At 42.4% G+C, this 17,488-nt stretch overlaps 2 protein-coding genes across 23 annotated transcripts in view; one reads left to right on the top strand and one right to left on the bottom strand.

The window, feature by feature from the left end:
• The first annotated feature begins 2 nt into the window (after positions 1-2).
• Positions 3-8,116, top strand: LOC139531850 (all trans-polyprenyl-diphosphate synthase PDSS1-like). Of its 2 annotated transcripts, XM_071328767.1 has the most exons (11): positions 3-189; positions 1,307-1,362; positions 3,201-3,336; positions 3,492-3,622; positions 4,030-4,171; positions 4,438-4,549; positions 4,805-4,914; positions 5,015-5,095; positions 5,227-5,340; positions 5,524-5,604; positions 5,827-8,116. In XM_071328767.1, exons 1-11 carry the CDS (start codon positions 37-39, stop codon positions 5,965-5,967), a joined length of 1,257 nt encoding a protein of 418 aa, XP_071184868.1. In that variant the 5' UTR covers positions 3-36; the 3' UTR covers positions 5,968-8,116. The 2 variants fall into 2 exon arrangements, with proteins under 2 accessions (XP_071184868.1, XP_071184869.1); XM_071328768.1 differs by lacking the exons at positions 3-189; positions 1,307-1,362; positions 3,201-3,336 and adding an exon at positions 3,768-3,825 and having other exon boundaries at positions 3,565-3,622.
• Positions 8,117-8,160: 44 nt separating this feature from the next.
• The window catches only part of abi1a (abl-interactor 1a), a 64,076-nt gene continuing 54,748 nt past the window's right edge, over positions 8,161-17,488 (bottom strand). For 9 of the 21 annotated variants that reach the window (XM_071328739.1, XM_071328740.1, XM_071328742.1 and 6 more), the window contains 4 exons: positions 15,779-16,030; positions 13,722-13,808; positions 10,387-10,575; positions 8,161-10,020 (listed from right to left, as the gene is read on the bottom strand). In XM_071328739.1, the coding sequence (XP_071184840.1) occupies positions 9,845-10,020; positions 10,387-10,575; positions 13,722-13,808; positions 15,779-16,030 (704 nt within the window). In that variant the 3' untranslated portion in view covers positions 8,161-9,844. The remainder of the gene's footprint in view (positions 10,021-10,386; positions 10,576-13,721; positions 13,809-15,778; positions 16,031-17,488) is intronic. The other 12 variants (XM_071328743.1, XM_071328751.1, XM_071328744.1 and 9 more) reach the window with 2 other exon arrangements.

Genomic DNA, 17,488 nt, shown 5'->3' with positions numbered 1-17,488 from the left:
CATTGTGTAATATTTTCCAGCTATGTGTGGAGGAACATGGCGATACCGTGGAGGCACTGTTGGAGGTGGACTATAGGCGCTACGAGTACAAGTGTACTAGAAACGATATGCGGTTTTAATGGAAGGTCTGCTACGTTTGCTGCTTCGTCTTTCCGAGGAACAGGGGCCGGCGCTGGCTCGGGAAAGGAGGTAGGTAACGTGCGCCCGTGTCAGTGCCAAGATTTCGCCGGGCGGGAGTGCTGTCAACTCAATCAAGGTCAACCAGTATATAACATATAACCTGCAAGCTGATCTTCATAATGGGTTGTATCTTGCCTGGTGTCGCTATATTGGGATTTAGTCCAGTTTATTCCAGTTGTTGTAGCGAACTAAAAACATCTATATTTTATGAAGGACATTGGTTTTGTACATATAGTTACAGTAAAGATTGTTGCTATATGACAAGATGGTTTGGATTTCTAGCTAGCCATGTCTTGCTGGTTTATTATGCATTCTCAGTTTAGCTAAAGGTCAAGACAATTCATGTCATTGCAGGGCTACACTGTACCAAGCCTTGCACTTGATTTTTCTCACTGGCTTAACCCTTTTAGTTCAGAAGGGGCACTAGGTTGTAGGGTTGGGCCGATGTATGATTAAACCTAATAATATAATGATATTTGACAGTGATATATCGTCATGTCCAAGACTATACTTTATTCCCCTCAAACTCCACTTTGTTTTTTCATCGTTCCCATCTAACCAGGGACTGATTTAGACCTGGGACACCAGGTGGGTGGAATGAATTATCAGGTAGAACACAGAACCAGTAGGCTCTGGACCTCGTAGGGTAAGAGTTGAATACCCCTGCTCAATTCGAACTAAACAAATAAACAATGTGCAGTTTTATAAGTTAGGCTGTATCAAATATGTTGAAAATGAAGTGAATGACCTAAGCCTTATTTTTTGGGGCCATACTAAGATTATTTAATGAGAACGCGACTGCAATTTGTTTGCTTATTTATGATATTATAAAGTCTGGATTTATCTAGTCATTAACGGAGCAAAACGATTATATCGGATATCGGAAAATTTGGAGTAGCTTATCATAGAAGAGGTGTCCTCAAATATCACCCAACCCTACCATGTTACTAGACAGAACTGTCAGTGGGTAGCCTAGAATAACCTAAACTAGGCTACCTCACAGTGGCGTCATGTCCTTCAGTAACTTGAGTAAAAGTTGTCAAATGCCCGCCTGACTAAAGGTTTGGCTACATGTGCTTAAGTTGTCGTGCTCAGGTTATTCATTTGTGACATTGATTTCTTTCAGGGACTGTCCTCCAGGCCTGTAGACACAACCTCAATAGGCAACTATATTCTGACAAGGTGAGTCTGAGATTGAAATATGATATGCAGTAATTTATATAGATAGAGAAATATGAAAGTTTGGACACCTACTTATTCAAGGGTTTTTATTTATTCGTACTATTTTCTACATTGTAGAGTAATAGTGAAGACATCAAAACCTATGAAATGGAACATATGGAATCATGTAGTAACCAAAAAAGTGTTAAACAAATAAAATAAATATATTCTTCAAAGTAGCCACCCTTTGCCTTGATGACACCTTTTCCCACTCTTGGCATTCTCTCAACCAGCTTCATGAGGAATGTTTTTCAACGGTCTTGAAGGAGTTCCCACATATGCTGAGCACTTGTTGGCTGCTTTTCCTTCACTCTGCAGTCCAACTCATCCCAAACCATCTCATTTGGGTTGAGGTTGGGTGATTGTAGAGACCAGGTCATCTGATGCAGCACTCCATCACTCTCCTTCTTGGTCATATAGCCCATACACAGCCTGGATTTGTGTTTTGAGTCATTGTCCTGTTGAAAAACAAATGATAGTCCCACTAAGCGCAAACCAGGTGGGATGGTGTATTGCTGCAGAATGCTGGGGTGGCCATGCTGGTTCAGTGTGCCTTGAATTTTAAAGAAATCACAGACAGTGTCAGAAGCTAAGCACCATCACATCTTCTCCTCCATGCTTCACAGTGGGAACCACACATGCAGAGATCATCCGTTTACCTACTCTGCGTCTCAAAGACACGGCGGTTGAAACCAAAAATATCAAATTTGGAATCATCAGACTAAAGGACAGATTTTGATCGGTCTAATGTCCATTGCTCGTGTTTCTTGGCCCAAGCAAGGCTCTTCTTCTTATTGGTGTCCTTTAGTAGTGGCTTCTTTGCAGTAATTTGACCATGAAGGCCTGATTCACGTAGTCTCTGAACAGTTGATGTTGAAATGTGTCTGTTACCTGTTAGGTTCTAAATGAACAGAGTAAAAACTCACGGACGATTAGTAAAGCTCAAACCAAGTTTATTCACCCAAAGGGTCAGACAGCTGAACAGACAAAGACACGTTCCCACCAGCACGTGTGTGTGTATATATATATATATATATACACACACCAATTTGGGTGAAGTCTCCTCTTTCCCTCTAAACATTACATATTTATTGCTAGGCAGGAATTTTGTGATTTGGGTAGTTAACTGTTCCTCCTCCCTCAACGTGACCTGACCGCGGCTCCCGTTCCTCACTAATCCACAGCTCTCCATCCTTATCAGTGACTGCAACCATGTGATTGCCTTTCCTTTACTCAATACATTCCAAGCTTAATTGACTCCACCACATACATTCCTCCTACAGATAACCAGTAACTTCTGGTGTAGAAACCAGACTGTGGCACTCCTCATTTCCATAGGACACCTGATGATTAACAATGTTTCAAGTTTAGAAGTCAGAACCCGTCACTTGAACTCTGAAGCATTTATTTGGGCTGTAATTTGAGGTGCAGTTATTCTTGTGAATTTATCCTCTGCAGCAGAGGTAGCTCTGGGTCAGTTTCACCATAGCGCTTGATGGTTTTTGCGACTGCACTTGAAGAAACTTTCAACGTTCTTGACATTTCACGTATTGACTGACCTTCATGTCTTAAAGTAATGATGGACTGTCGTTTCTCTTTGCTTATTTGAGCTGTTCTTGCCGTAATATGGACTAGGTCTTTTACCATGACTCTATATGTGTTATTTTATAGTTTTGATGTCTTCACTATTATTCTACAGTAAAGAAATCCTTGAATGAGTAGATGCGTCCAAACTTTTGACTGGCACTCTAAATAGATGTGATAATTGTTATATGTACATGTGCATATTTATTTTACAGTAGGCACAAATCAAGGTTGCTTTACCCCACACCAAAGCCTTGCTGCAGCAAAGGGATACACAGTGATGCCAAGCTGAAGGACCCGTTCTCACTAGCCCAAAAAGACTTGAATCATTTGTATGATGATATTAAAAAGGTAAGTCGCCTTACTTGGAGTCGTCATGTAGCATGGTCACAGTGGCGTGGGCTACTTACTCCGTCTCATTTAGCTTCTATGCCCAGTTCAGCCTACTGTGACTGATTTTTAAAGTTACGTAACCCCAATAAAGGTGTCATTTCTGTTCTTCACAGGAGCTTTTTGTGTCCAAATCCGAGCTGAAGTCCTTATGTGACTACTACTTTGACGGGAAGGGCAAGGCCTTCCGACCAATGATAGTGGTGCTGATGGCCCGGGCCTGCAATATTCACAGCAACAGAGACGGGTAAGATATTATCCTGGGTATTGTGCAGTGAACTAGGTAGGTAGTATGGATACTAGGTACATACATGCCTGGTAGTAAGTAGCCTAATGGTGTACAAGAGGCAGACTTGGGTGAGAAACTATGCTAATGAAATGTATCTATCTAGCACACACACCAGGAACAACTTGGCACAAGTGACTGGGGAGAATAAACATTTTAGAAAGGTAAGATAGGCTGTACCCTTTGATTTGCTGTTTAAGACTTCATTGCCGGAGATGGATGTAGGCTATTACAGTTGAAATGAATCATGCCCATGCTATTTCATTGCAATAACCATTTCATAAAAGTATTTATTCAGGCTGCCCTTATCAGTGATTGTCTATTGAACCAATAGGTGTGACTATGTAGTTCTCTGTCTGTCTGTGTAGAGATCTGCTCCCAGGTCAGCGGTCCATAGCTATGATCTCTGAAATGATCCACACTGCCAGCCTGGTCCACGATGATGTCATCGACGGCTCGAACAAGCGGAGGGGGATGACTACCATCAACGAAGTGTGGGGGGAGAGAAAGGTGAGCGGAGTCCCCCGACCTGGGTTTTGTCTGTTAGCAGTAGCCAGTCATGGTGTCATATTACACACTACACTAAGCTATTCAACTACAACATATGCAGTTCATGTTATTGAGGGAAATGGTCATATGAAATGGCCCAAGTTGTCTTGAAAATATGCAAGACAAACAACTTTTGTACTGCGTCTTATGATAAACTAATACACCCTAGTTGTGAGATCGTATGACTGTATGGTTTTATTAATCATGTGTTCTCTATACACACCCAGGCCATTTTAGCTGGAGATTTCATCCTCTCGGCAGCCTCCATGGCTCTGGCCCGTATCGGCAACAACACAGTGGTGTCAGTGCTGTCTCAGGTCATAGAGGATCTGGTGCGAGGTAAGGACCCAAACAAGTATGTTGCGCAATATCGTTGTTGCGTTGCACAAGATATGCAGTCCGTATCAGTTCAAACTGTTTATATTTATCCGTTTCCTTGGCTGTTTCAGTTACTGTACACTTTACCAGAACTACACAGTCAAGACTGTTGTAATGCAACGCTTCTGATTCTGTAAGGGGAAATGAGTAATCAACGTTCAAAGCGTATAGGAAACGCCATCTCTGTTCACACGAACATATTTGTTGATGTTCCAGGGGAATTCATGCAGCTGGGCTCCAAGGAGAACGAGAGCGAGAGATTCAAGCACTACCTCGAGAAGACCTTCAAGAAGACTGCCAGTCTTATAGCAAACAGTTGTAAAGCAGTATGTACGTTCTATCTCCACAACAATAACAGACTTGCAGGAAGTCCTAGGGCAGAACTGAAAAGGTGTGTGTTGACTGGCTGTCATTTTTCCATTCAAGGTATCTATTCTGGTGAACTCGGATCCAGAGGTACAGGAAATAGCCTTTCAGTACGGGAGGAACGTAGGCATCGCCTTTCAGGTACATTTCTGATATTTGCTTTTGCCTCTTGAATAGGTGTTGTATAATCTTCTTACTTGAATTTTTATTTTATTTTTTATAAATGAATGAAGTTATTAAAGTTGACTTCATGTTAATTCTGTGTGTCCTAGCTGGTGGATGATGTGCTGGACTTCACAGCATGCGCCAGCCAGCTAGGAAAACCTTCGGCTACAGACCTTAAGCTGGGCCTGGCCACCGGACCAGTCTTATTTGCCTGTCAACAGGTGTGTTTATTGTGAGAGTTGAACAGTCAACCTTTAGCTCCCCATATGGGAAATGAATAACTCTTCTAGTTACTGTCCAACATTGCTATTTCTAGATTGAAACACAGTGACTGACTGGTATGTATGTATGTATGTGCCTAACTGTGTAGACTGTGACAGTGTATTTTACCGTTTACACTTTAGTTTCCTGAGCTGCATGCTATGATTATGAGGCGGTTCAGCACCACTGGAGACGTGGATCGGGCCTGGCAGTATGTTCTGGAGGTAAGGCTGTTGATGACGATGGACGGACACATTTCTACCTTTGTTTTTATACACGCAATTCTCACAATCTGGAAATTCTATTGGTCCTATGGTTATGTTGTCTGCCTCTGCATTGCTTACTATTTGGGGTTTTATGCTGGATATCTGTAAAGCACTTTGTGACAACTGCTGATGTAAAAAGGGCTTCATAAAATACACCTGCCTGGTTTCTCTTTCCCTCAGAGTGATGGTGTGGATCAGACCAACTACCTGGCCCAGAGCTACTGCCGGGAGGCCATCCGGCAGATCAGCCTGCTCAGGCCCTCCCCGGAACGGGACGCCCTCATCAGGCTCACTGAGATGGTCCACACCCGCGACAAGTGAGCTCCCACCCCCAGGCTTCACTTCAGGCCTGTGGAAGCCCCCCCCATGGAGGGTTAGATGCCAGGATGATGAGGAGGGAAGGTGGTTAATGTTTCATCAGTGATATTCCCAGTGGGTCCTGATGGAGCACTGTTTATGCAGCTTTTTGTACATAACTAAGTTAAAGGTGGAACTAAACGATGCATACGCAGGTTCTTCAGGACTGACTTTTGAGTGAGATGCACTGCTTCACATTACCCATGGCTTCTTTCTCCCCTCTGGAAAACCCTTAGGTCCTCACAGAAAAGAGTGATATGTTATTGACACCAGTGGTTTTTAATGCTAGTCCTGTACGACCCCTGCGTCTACAGGTTTCTGAACCAACCCCCCCCACCTATTCTTCAATTGAACTTCAACAAAGCGTTCAAATAGCACGTCATGAGGCATGAACACAGACCTATATGCACAGGGACCCTCCAGGATCATTGTTAAAACATGATTTTCAGTGTATACAGTACTGTAAATGCAGCCACCGCCCTACCTCCAACCGGCAAGACTGTATTTGGTCATCAAAGGCGGTTGTTATTACACGTGAGGCTTGGGGCGGGATGGACCCTGCAGAATCACTCCAAGATGGAGTATCATTATTGTGTGTGTGGATCTGTATTAAGACGTTGCTCGAAGACCCGCCCGCACCGTAACGGCCAAATGTGAAACGTTTGTCAGGGTGACTTGTAAATTGGAGAATGTTATATTGTAAGTATTTCCTGTCACAAGTGATTAAAGGTCCCAAACAGTCATTCTGATTCCCATGTAACGTAGCCTTTTGAGTGACTAAAACATCACCCACAATATTTTTAAGTTTGAGAAATATTTTTTTCTCTCATGTCAAACTACCAGGAAGTCCAAAAAGACTTGGGCGGGTGGGCGGGGAGCTCACCTTGACAGGTGTTCCCAAGAACCGCCTATGTCAAGCAACATTGATGCAGTGTTAGTGAGATTATCTCAAGCAAATTTGCTGAAACACAAAGGAACTCAAACAACATCCAATCCTGTCATATATCAAATCATGGTTTCACTAATTGTTTGGTTATTGGAACTATCAATGTAGACAAAATGTTGGCTATATAATCTAGTGAGCTAGCCCAAATGGAATTGTCAGCACTGTTTATCACACTAGCTAGCTGGTTCACCTTGGACAATTTCAGTTGGGCTTTTTATTTATTTGTGTTTACAAAACATTAGGAACTACCTTCCTAATATTGAGTTGCAACCCCTTTTTGCCCGCAGAACAGCCTCAATTTGTCGGGGCATGGACTCTGCAAGGTGTCGAAAGAGTTACACAGGGATGTTGACTCTAATGATTCCCACAGTTTTGTCAAGTTGACTGGATGTCCTTTGGGTGGTGGAACCATTCTTGATACACACGGGTAACTGTTTGAGTGTGAAAAACCCAGCAGAGTTGCACTTCTTGACACACTCAAACCGCTGTGCCTGGCACCTACTACCACACCCCGTTCAAAGGCACATACATTTTTGTCTTGCCCATTCACCCTCTGAATGGCACACACACAATCCATGTCTCAATTGTCTTGAGGCTTAAAAATCTTTCTTTAACCAGTCTCCTCCCCTTCACCTACACTGATTTGAAGTGGATTTAACAGGTGACATAGTTTTCGCCTGGTCAGTTTGTCAAGGAAAGAGGTGATAATGGTTTGTACTGTGAGACAATGTTCTTATCAATGATGTCATACATTTTTTGTATGACATGAACACTGCGGCTGAGTTGTGGGCAACCCATCCCCTGCTTTTGTTCCATCCTGGCTAAAGACATAACTAGCTCACACCAGACACTTAAATAGAGGAAACCTCTAATTCTATTTGGTGACACGCTGCAGTCACATTCTTGTGCCAGTGGGCTAGCTACCGGTACAAGATGTTCCCATTGGTGTATTAAAATTAGGCTTTTTGTGATGTCACTAATCCTGCCTCTTACGTGTTTGACATGGGGGAGAGCACGAGTAACTTTCTGATCAATGTAGAAGCAACATCCATTTGTCCTGGATTCATGAAAAACTGTGATTTTCACTGTTCGGGACCTTTAATAAACCCAGGCCTTAACATCCACAATGACTGTGTACTCACATTAAAAGTTATTTTTTAAAGTCAAGCTTTACCTTTGTTTTCATTCCCAATTACCACGCCACTACGTAGTACATAGGACAATGGTTTATTAGAAAAGACTGTACATTCATTTTTCAATGAACATATATATATACAAACTAACGGCAGAGAGGAGAGCTTTGATATTTCTACCCATTGAGCTGGAACACTTGTATATGTTGAATATAACATAGCAAACAAAGTATCAAGGCATTAGCTGCTACAACCTGAAATGGTAAACAGTGATAAGCGCAGTTACTTTCATGTTTTGAGTCCGGACAGGAAGAAACTGGTTAAGTCTGCAATTTTGCAGCTTAACCTTCAACTGATAAACACCTACCTGAATTGTCATGAAGCAATCGATAGTCTGTCATTCCTAAGGGATAATTACAACTATAAATGAATATGGACAAAGTGGGTGGGGTCAATTTGGAACAAGAAAATAACAATTTGGCATCAAGATATCCAGACCTGAGTTACGAAACCAAACCGTTACAGGTTAAAAATGACAGATCTAAAACTATTTTTACTTTGAAGACTGAGGTATCCGAGTTGTCATATTGGCCTCCATTTTTACGGAATAGTAAAACATCACGACAAAAGAGTTTGAAAACTGAGCCCACGAACACTGTATGAAATACAATCTATCTTAATCCATTTATAGTAGCTTACATTATACTTAGGCCTACAGAGTTCATTTTGTTCAGATTAGTAAAACATTACTGTGATGTATTCCTTAAGCTGGATATGGAACTAAAATAGTCTAGTTGCTTTAGATACATTACCAAGTAAATTGAATAAATGTTTAAATACAAATTAGAGCATTTAGAAAATAAGACCATCACGTCAACAAGTCCGAAAATGGCTTTTATATCTAGATAATTCAATCAATAAAAAAAATAATAAAATGGAAATATTACAACAAAATGGAAGCATAATGGCATTAAAACGTAGAGGTTATACATTTTTAATTTAGCATGCTTTACATCCAGACTTAATTTCAGGAATGACTGAAATAAAAAGTAAAAGTTTTGTTATTCATAAAAAGCCACTGAAGTTTGAATTCAAAATGGATCCGCCTTGTGATTGTGAGAACCTTGATTATACAAAACAGAATCTTCTGTTGGACATTTGCATGTGTGGCATGTAGCCTGCTTGAGATACTGTGATTAGCATTTACACTAGACACCCAACAGGCTGCAGCTCACTCACATTATATACAATTAGCAGTAGTAACACTTCCACTGAAGGTGTGCACACAAGATCACCAGAATGCCTACATATGCTCCATATAGCAAAATACTCGATACACAAAGAAATCAAGATAAGCTTATGAATAATGTATAGGTCAATAGATGTCGACAAACGCTAATGAATAGTCGGGGTCAGATGTTATGTTGCGCATATGTAGACAGGAAGAACAATAAAACTTAAATGTCCTTCAGCTAGTTTTACCGTGGTCTTTGAAAACATCTTTACACCACAGCCCTTGTGAGCAAGTCATCAGCCTTATCCTATTCAATCTTTGTATACTTTATAAAAATGTCCCCCAACCCACCCATAACACCTAAATAAAGTAAATCGTTTTGTTTATTTGCAATCAGTATAAGGGAACAAGCGTTCCGTCATATCCAAAATCACTTCTCTTAAGATTGGTATGGTCAGACTCCTGTTTTTATTGGTCTCTGTAGTAACCTAGATATGACTGAATCAATATACTGGAGTAGGGGTGCCTTCACTCGGCATAGTGCATGATGGACTCGACGTAGTTGCCGGGGAACAGGCCGGTGACCCCGCTGCTTAGGCCCTCGAACCAGCCGTCATCGTTCTTCTTGATGATGTAGATGATGGCTCCCTCCACGAAGCTCAGCTCATCTTCTTTATCTGCTGCGTAGTCGTAGATGGCCACCACTGAGGGAAAAACATCAGTGAGGGAACATCTCAATTGCATTCCCTTTTGATCCCTCACGTCCTTTCTCCTCACCTCAAAACCCATTGGATGAGGTGGTCAGAGGTCCCTCCCCCCCTGATTTTCTCATCCGTTGGGTCTTCAGAACAAGGCGAGGAAAGAGGCCGCAAGGAATCAAGGAAATGCAATTGAGATTCTCCCTATTAGAGAAAGAGTTTGCCTGAAGATTTTAACCTATTAAGCATTAAAGTGCTTAAGTATTTGAATAGTGCAGTGTAGTTTAAATAAATGTGAAGGGTATGGTAGGGAGGGAGAAGAGCCGCGCTCAGTAAAGAAGAGTGGTGTCAGTATTGATCCCTGAGGCACACCTTTCTCTATGTAGCTCTTGGGCGCCCACTCGGGGTCTACGTCAGCATAAGGGTCGTTGTAGTGCACCACAGCTGCTTCCTCTTCCTCCTCGTAGTCAACTGGTGGGGGTGGAGGAGGGGGAGGAGCCTCATCAAACATGGGCAGGTCATCCGGCGGAGGAGGCGGAGGCAGAGTAGGTGTGTCCGCAACTGCCAAACGGCAGTAGAAGGGAGGGGGTAGAAATGAGATTAGGAACGCTGCCTGAAACTGGGACGAAGGAAACAGCACATTACATATGGGCTGCACATGCAACCGAGAAAACCATGCAAAACCGTGCAATCGTAGCAGAGCAACATGCAGGGGTGTGTATATGCTAGGTTGGTTAGTCGGTCAAGGACCAAATGCACGACAGCGAGTTGTTGGCATGCCGATTTTGACCGTTGTTCCTCCAGGTCACTTGTTCAAGTCACGTTTTAAGAAATGTAATTTAGTTGCAAGTGTTCTTTGCCACTAAGGCAATGCTGCACTTTAATGTGAACTTGTTTGGACACTTTCCATCATCTTCCCACAACATTTGAGTTCTCTTTTTGGTTAAAATGAATGACTACAAATGAGTAATGTCAAAAACAATACAATAGACTGCAGCCTGAATAGTAAGTTATGAGCTCTCTAAATGAGATGCTTAATTAGTATGCGTGGATCGTGGAGGTTTACCTGCATAAATCTAACATGATACCATTCATATGTTGTACCAAAGGGAACAGGAGCTAAAATATTCTCAGGGTTGTGTATATCAAAGGGGATGAAATGGGCACTATTCCAAGTGGGTTTTGTTTTACTCCATCTACTGGAAATTAAAGCCGTCATACTCTTAAGAAACACCAATAAAATGGTGCTATTTCAATTCTGCCCGTAACATAAATCTGTCTAACAATAGCAGGCTAAGCTTCTTTAGCGTTACATAAAAGCATGCACACTATTTCTCTGTTGATCACACACACAACACATTTGCATATGTTAAGTCCTTCCGCTCATACAGCGCATTTTTTGAGTGAAATTATACTTTATACTTAACATTTGCCTTATCGTACACGTGGGACTTTGTGGAAATACCATTTCAGCTGCCAATTTCATTGTACATTCTCCTAAATAATCCTGGAATGGAGCACTGAAGAAAGCAATGGGTGCCAATGGTAATAAGAATGTGTCTATCAGAACTACTTATTAACACAGACAGTAGATGAGGATGATGATATTGAGGATGTTTAGTGTCCAGCATAAGACTGACAAATGAGTGAACAGGCACAAGGCATGCTGTGTGTGATTGACAGGTGGAGGTGTTCTACATCTACGGAGGTGTTCTACATCTAGTTCTACAGAGGTGTTCTACATCTAGTTCTACAGAGGTGTTCTACATCTAGTTCTACATCTAGTTCTACAGAGGTGTTCTACATCTAGTTCTACAGAGGTGTTTTACATCTAGTTCTACAGAGGTGTTTTACATCTAGTTCTACAGAGGTGTTTTACATCTAGTTCTACAGAGGTGTTTTACATCTAGTTCTACAGAGGTGTTTTACATCTAGTTCTACAGAGGTGTTCTACATCTAGTTCTACAGAGGTGTTCTACATCTAGTTCTACAGAGGTGTTTTACATCTAGTTCTACAGAGGTGTTTTACATCTAGTTCTACAGAGGTGTTTTACATCTAGTTCTACAGAGGTGTTTTACATCTAGTTCTACAGAGGTGTTTTACATCTAGTTCTACAGAGGTGTTTTACATCTAGTTCTACAGAGGTGTTTTACATCTGTTCTACAGAGGTGTTTTACATCTAGTTCTACAGAGGTGTTTTACATCTAGTTCTACAGAGGTGTTCTACAGAGGTGTTTTACATCTAGTTCTACAGAGGTGTTCTACAGAGGTGTTTTACATCTAGTTCTACAGAGGTGTTCTACAGAGGTGTTTTACATCTAGTTCTACAGAGGTGTTCTACATCTAGTTTTACATCTAGTTCTACAGAGGTGTTTTACATCTAGTTCTACAGAGGTGTTTTACATCTAGTTCTACAGAGGTGTTTTACATCTAGTTCTACAGAGGTGTTTTACATCTAGTTCTACAGAGGTGTTTTACATCTAGTTCTACAGAGGTGTTTTACATCTAGTTCTACAGAGGTGTTTTACATCTGTTCTACAGAGGTGTTTTACATCTAGTTCTACAGAGGTGTTTTACATCTAGTTCTACAGAGGTGTTCTACAGAGGTGTTTTACATCTAGTTCTACAGAGGTGTTCTACAGAGGTGTTTTACATCTAGTTCTACAGAGGTGTTCTACAGAGGTGTTTTACATCTAGTTCTACAGAGGTGTTCTACATCTAGTTTTACATCTAGTTCTACAGAGGTGTTCTACATCTAGTTCTACATCTAGTTCTACAGAGGTGTTCTACATCTAGTTCTAGAGAGGTGTTCTACATCTAGAGAGGTGTTCTACATCTAGAGAGGTGTTCTACATCTAGAGAGGTGTTCTACATCTAGAGAGGTGTTCTACATCTAGAGAGGTGTTCTACATCTAGAGAGGTGTTCTACATCTAGAGAGGTGTTCTACATCTAGAGAGGTGTTCTACATCTAGAGAGGTGTTCTACATCTAGAGAGGTGTTCTACATCTAGAGAGGTGTTCTACATCTAGAGAGGTGTTTTACATCTAGTTCTACAGAGGTGTTTTACATCTAGTTCTACAGAGGTGTTTTACATCTAGTTCTACAGAGGTGTTTTACATCTAGTTCTACAGAGGTGTTTTACATCTAGTTCTACAGAGGTGTTTTACATCTAGTTCTACAGAGGTGTTTTACATCTAGTTCTACAGAGGTGTTTTACATCTAGTTCTACAGAGGTGTTTTACATCTAGTTCTACAGAGGTGTTTTACATCTAGTTCTACAGAGGTGTTTTACATCTAGTTCTACAGAGGTGTTTTACATCTAGTTCTACAGAGGTGTTTTACATCTAGTTCTACAGAGGTGTTTTACATCTAGTTCTACAGAGGTGTTTTACATCTAGTTCTACAGAGGTGTTTTACATCTAGTTCTACAGAGGTGTTTTACATCTAGTTCTACGGAGGTGTTTTACATCTAGTTCTACGGAGGTGTTTTACATCTAGTTCTACGGAGGCGTTTTACATCTAGCTCTACGGAGGCGTTTTACATCTAGTTCTACGGAGGCGTTTTACATCTAGTTCTACGGAGGCGTTTTACATCTAGTTCTACGGAGGCGTTCTACATCTACGGAGGCGTTCTACATCTACGGAGGTGTTCTACATCTAGATCTAGAGGGAAAAGAAGAGCGTGTAGTGGGCCTCAGGACTTACTGTTCTCCTGCACCCTGGCCACAAAGCCTGTCAGAGGTATCTGTGGAGTCAGCTGGGGCATGGGAGGAGGAGGGGGAGCGATAGACACTGGAAGCCGCCACAGGCGCACACCGACAGACAGACCAACAGACAGACAGACACACACACACACCGACAGACACACCGACACGGACAGACACAGAAACAGACATAAACAAAACGAAATAGAGAAAGCAAGGATATAAAGTAGACAGAGGACAGATATCAGTCACCCAGAACAATATAGGAAAATATTAAAATATTAAGAGAAACAGACAGAATACCACCCCAACCCAAGTCAATGCAATACTCTAACAGAATTAAGAGACACAAAGCATGTGTGACAAAGCATAAAAACAGTCTATGCTTGTGGTTTTTAGTTGAGAGACAGAGTCTAGATTCCCCCAGGTATTTAGTGGTACAGATTGAGGGATTAAAAAGGGATTAGGTTTGATTGTCGTTGCTATTTCCTGCTCCTAATCACAATCTGAACCAGATGATTGTAGTGTCGGGACACGACCAGAGAGAGGTGCTGCTAACCCTGGCTCTCAATGAACCAAGTTACTTTCACAACTAGTGGCGTGAAGAGTGCCACCAATCTTAAAAATAACCTGTAAACCTTAGAGGTCAGCATCAGGTTTATAAGGAATTGGGTGCCATTTTGAACGCAGTTCAGGTGGAAGAGTGTGTGTGCGTCTGTCTGCCTGTCTGTGTGCGTGCGTCTGTCTGTCTGTGTGCATGCGTCTGTCTGTCTGCCTGCCTGTCTGTCTGTGTGCGTGCATCTGTCTGTCTGTCTGTGCTTGTCTGTGTGCGTGTGTCTGTGCCTGCCTGCCTGTCTGTGTCTGTATAGCATGTTGCCAATGTCCACACTGCCTACATTTATCTTGTGACAGTTTGATGTTTCGGTCTGAAATCAAATAAGGATGTTATGACATATTTTTGAAATGATTGGGGCAATATTTAATCGTCCATCCCAAATAGGTTACTGATAATGGTGGTTTAAGCTTGCTCTATAGGTGTTTGAAATCAACCCCAGGCCACGATCTTTACTGAACCAAGCATGTGACCGCGCCTCCATACACTCCCCCCTTTTAAACACCAGACGGTCTTTTACAGGGCAAGTGAATGAGAGAGGCGAGACCAATCTCAATTCAAAAACGCACAGGTGGCTGCTGTCGGCTTGAGTTTCTCACATTTTATCCTAAGTTCTTTTGGCTTTTCCAGGACTTAATGACGTTACTGAGTTCAGTACGCCTCCACATCACCGAGTTTGTGTTGAAGGGTACAGTACATGACTAAAAATAAACACCGTGCTTAAGTTAATGGACACCTTGAGCTGGAGTCACCTTGTGGAGGCTGGCTAGTATATTTTAGGAAATGGGGAGAAGAAAAAAAATCACTTTAAAAAATGTTGTGAAAACACTAAGAAATTGTGATTTAAGAAAACGTCATCTCGTACTTAAACGGAGACCAAAAAGCAGTGACTCTGCAATCCCTGCGTATGTCGATCGCCTGGATTGTACCAGCTGGAAAATCCGAGGACAAGAAAGCATTCTACATAAAGGCACAAGACGTTCAACCAGAGAGAAATACCTTAACCTGCACTTTGAGACAGGAGGCAAGTCAATACTACTGCTTTGAAGAAACTACCCTTCAGGGCGATGTAACAGTCACCGTTGCCGGCATTTCACAACAAACCCAACGCCGCTGGCCTGCAAAGCCTATCATAGTTTAGAATGTGGACGACACAGACGTCTGTTGGTTTCCAGTGGTATTTCCCGCGAGTGTAAATTTAGTATTTGTGTACCAGAGGGACATGCTAGGTGACATACAGATGTAGTCACAGTGATGTCATTAGCTTCGGTGGCACCCAGTAAGAGTCGCAGAACTCAGCGTGGGACAGTGAACCCTTTTCTAAGAGCGTGATATAGTATAACTCCCCTTTGCTAGGAGTTTATGAGAGGGAAGTTCCCTTTAGGGGGAAACTATCCATCTCCCGTCTAATAGAGGGCTGTTGGGGGGGGGCATGAGTGTCTTACTTGAGTTATGGGGGTAGGCGGGGGTGCCCCCATTAATGTATGGCTGCTGTATCTGCTGCTGTTGTAGCTGTAGGGCCTGCTGCTGCTGCTGCAGGGAGAACTGGGAGCTGACGGACGGCGCCCGGCGGTAGGTGCCCGTGGCCGAAACCATGGAGACCGAGGAGGTGGTGGAGTTGTGCCGTGAGATCTGCCGTGAGATGGTGCCGAACTGGGACATGGGGATGGGGCCTAGACCAGGCCCGGGAGCCACCGCTAAAGTAGAAAACACCCACAGAAAGAGAACGGGATAGAGGAGGGGAGGGAGAGTCAGAGAGAGAGGAAATGACAAAGGGGAGGACAGAAAGGGGGAGAGAAAGAGAGAGAGAGCCCAGCAAATGAATCAGTGACACCCAACAACAGAGTAGACCCAAAATCTGCAGAGCAATCATTGGATCACCGAAGCAACTGAACCACCAGCTTCACCACCAATCACAGAGACCCAGAAGAGGGAAGGGGAAGGGACAGGCGACACCACAGCCAATCCTGATGGAGAAGGAGTCATTTACACCCAGATGCATTCCTTTAGTGCAGAAACATTTACTTCCATCCATCATTGGCTACAACCACAAAATCTTCACCCAAAAAGCATGCTTGATATAATATCAGTTACTTGTGCCCCAGTGTACATTTGTTTTGTAAAAGAGGCAAGGGAGAATAGAAGACACACATAATTTGAGGCTAGGAGACAGTTGAAAGGGGATAGCTGCTTAGGCTTCTCCTGTGGCGTTCTGGCACTTCACTGAACACGGGTTTTGGGCTCAATGAAATTGAACCTGCATTGCAGTAATTACACAGTGACACACGTTCTCTGCTGTATTCAAATTGCAGGACTTTTCGGGCGATGTAAAAACGTGCACTAGATACACACGTCACAGGTAGATGTAGTTCTACGGTATGAGGAATTTTTCAGAAATACACTACATTTTAAGCACACACACACACGTTTGCGGCGCAGTACAGAACAGATTTAAATTTACCCTGACTACAACCAATCCATTAAGTTTTCTAGACGCCTACCATTTGTAACACGTCAACATTTTCACAACAATAAATATTACTGCAGCAGTTAAAGCATATATCATGACTGTGTCGTCAAAATATTTGAATGAGGGAGTGTGTGTGTGTGTTTGAGTGAGTGTGCAGTAAATATGAAAGTGTGTGTGTGTGTGTGTGTGTGTGTGTGTGTGTGTGTGTGGTGTAGAATGTGTTTTCCTCCAGTTGGGTATTTCCTGTTTACTGGGTTAGATAACGGTAGCTCTCTGGAGAAGCTCTCCTCTCAGATACTGGTGAGTGATTGTGTGTGTGTGCATATATGTGAGTGTGAGTGAATGTGTGTGTGTGTGTGTGTGTGTGTGTGGGTGAATGTGTGTGTAGAATGATAACAGTAGCTCTCTGGAGAAGCTCTCCTCTCAGATAGTGATGAGTGAGTGTGTGTGTGTATATATGTGAGTGTGAGTGAATGTGAGTGAATGTGTGTGTATATATGTGAGTGTGAGTGAATGTGTGTGTGTGTGTATATATGTGAGTGAATGTGAGTGAATGTGTGTGTGTGTGTGTGTGTGTGTGTGTGTGTGTGTGTGTGTGTGTGTGTGTGTGTGTGTGTGTGTGTGTGTGTGAATGTGTGTGTAGAATGATAACAGTAGCTCTCTGGAGAAGCTCTCCTCTCAGATA

This window comes from Salvelinus alpinus, chromosome 10 (genome assembly GCF_045679555.1).
Source record: "Salvelinus alpinus chromosome 10, SLU_Salpinus.1, whole genome shotgun sequence".
In the NCBI taxonomy this organism is placed as follows: domain Eukaryota; kingdom Metazoa; phylum Chordata; class Actinopteri; order Salmoniformes; family Salmonidae; genus Salvelinus; species Salvelinus alpinus.
The sequence above is the reverse complement of the archived record's forward strand: the minus strand, read 5'-3'. Positions and strand labels throughout refer to the sequence as shown.

What these genes read in the sequence shown, in the direction of transcription:
- LOC139531850 (XM_071328767.1), top strand. Translation starts at nt 37, where the DNA reads ATGGCGATACCGTGGAGGCACTGTTGGAGGTGGACTATAGGCGCTACG. An exon ending in CATAGAGGATCTGGTGCGAG is followed by an intron (nt 4,550 to 4,804) that starts GTAAGGACCCAA and finishes TTGATGTTCCAG; the next exon opens with GGGAATTCATGCAGCTGGGC. An exon ending in TCTTATTTGCCTGTCAACAG is followed by an intron (nt 5,341 to 5,523) that starts GTGTGTTTATTG and finishes TTTACACTTTAG; the next exon opens with TTTCCTGAGCTGCATGCTAT.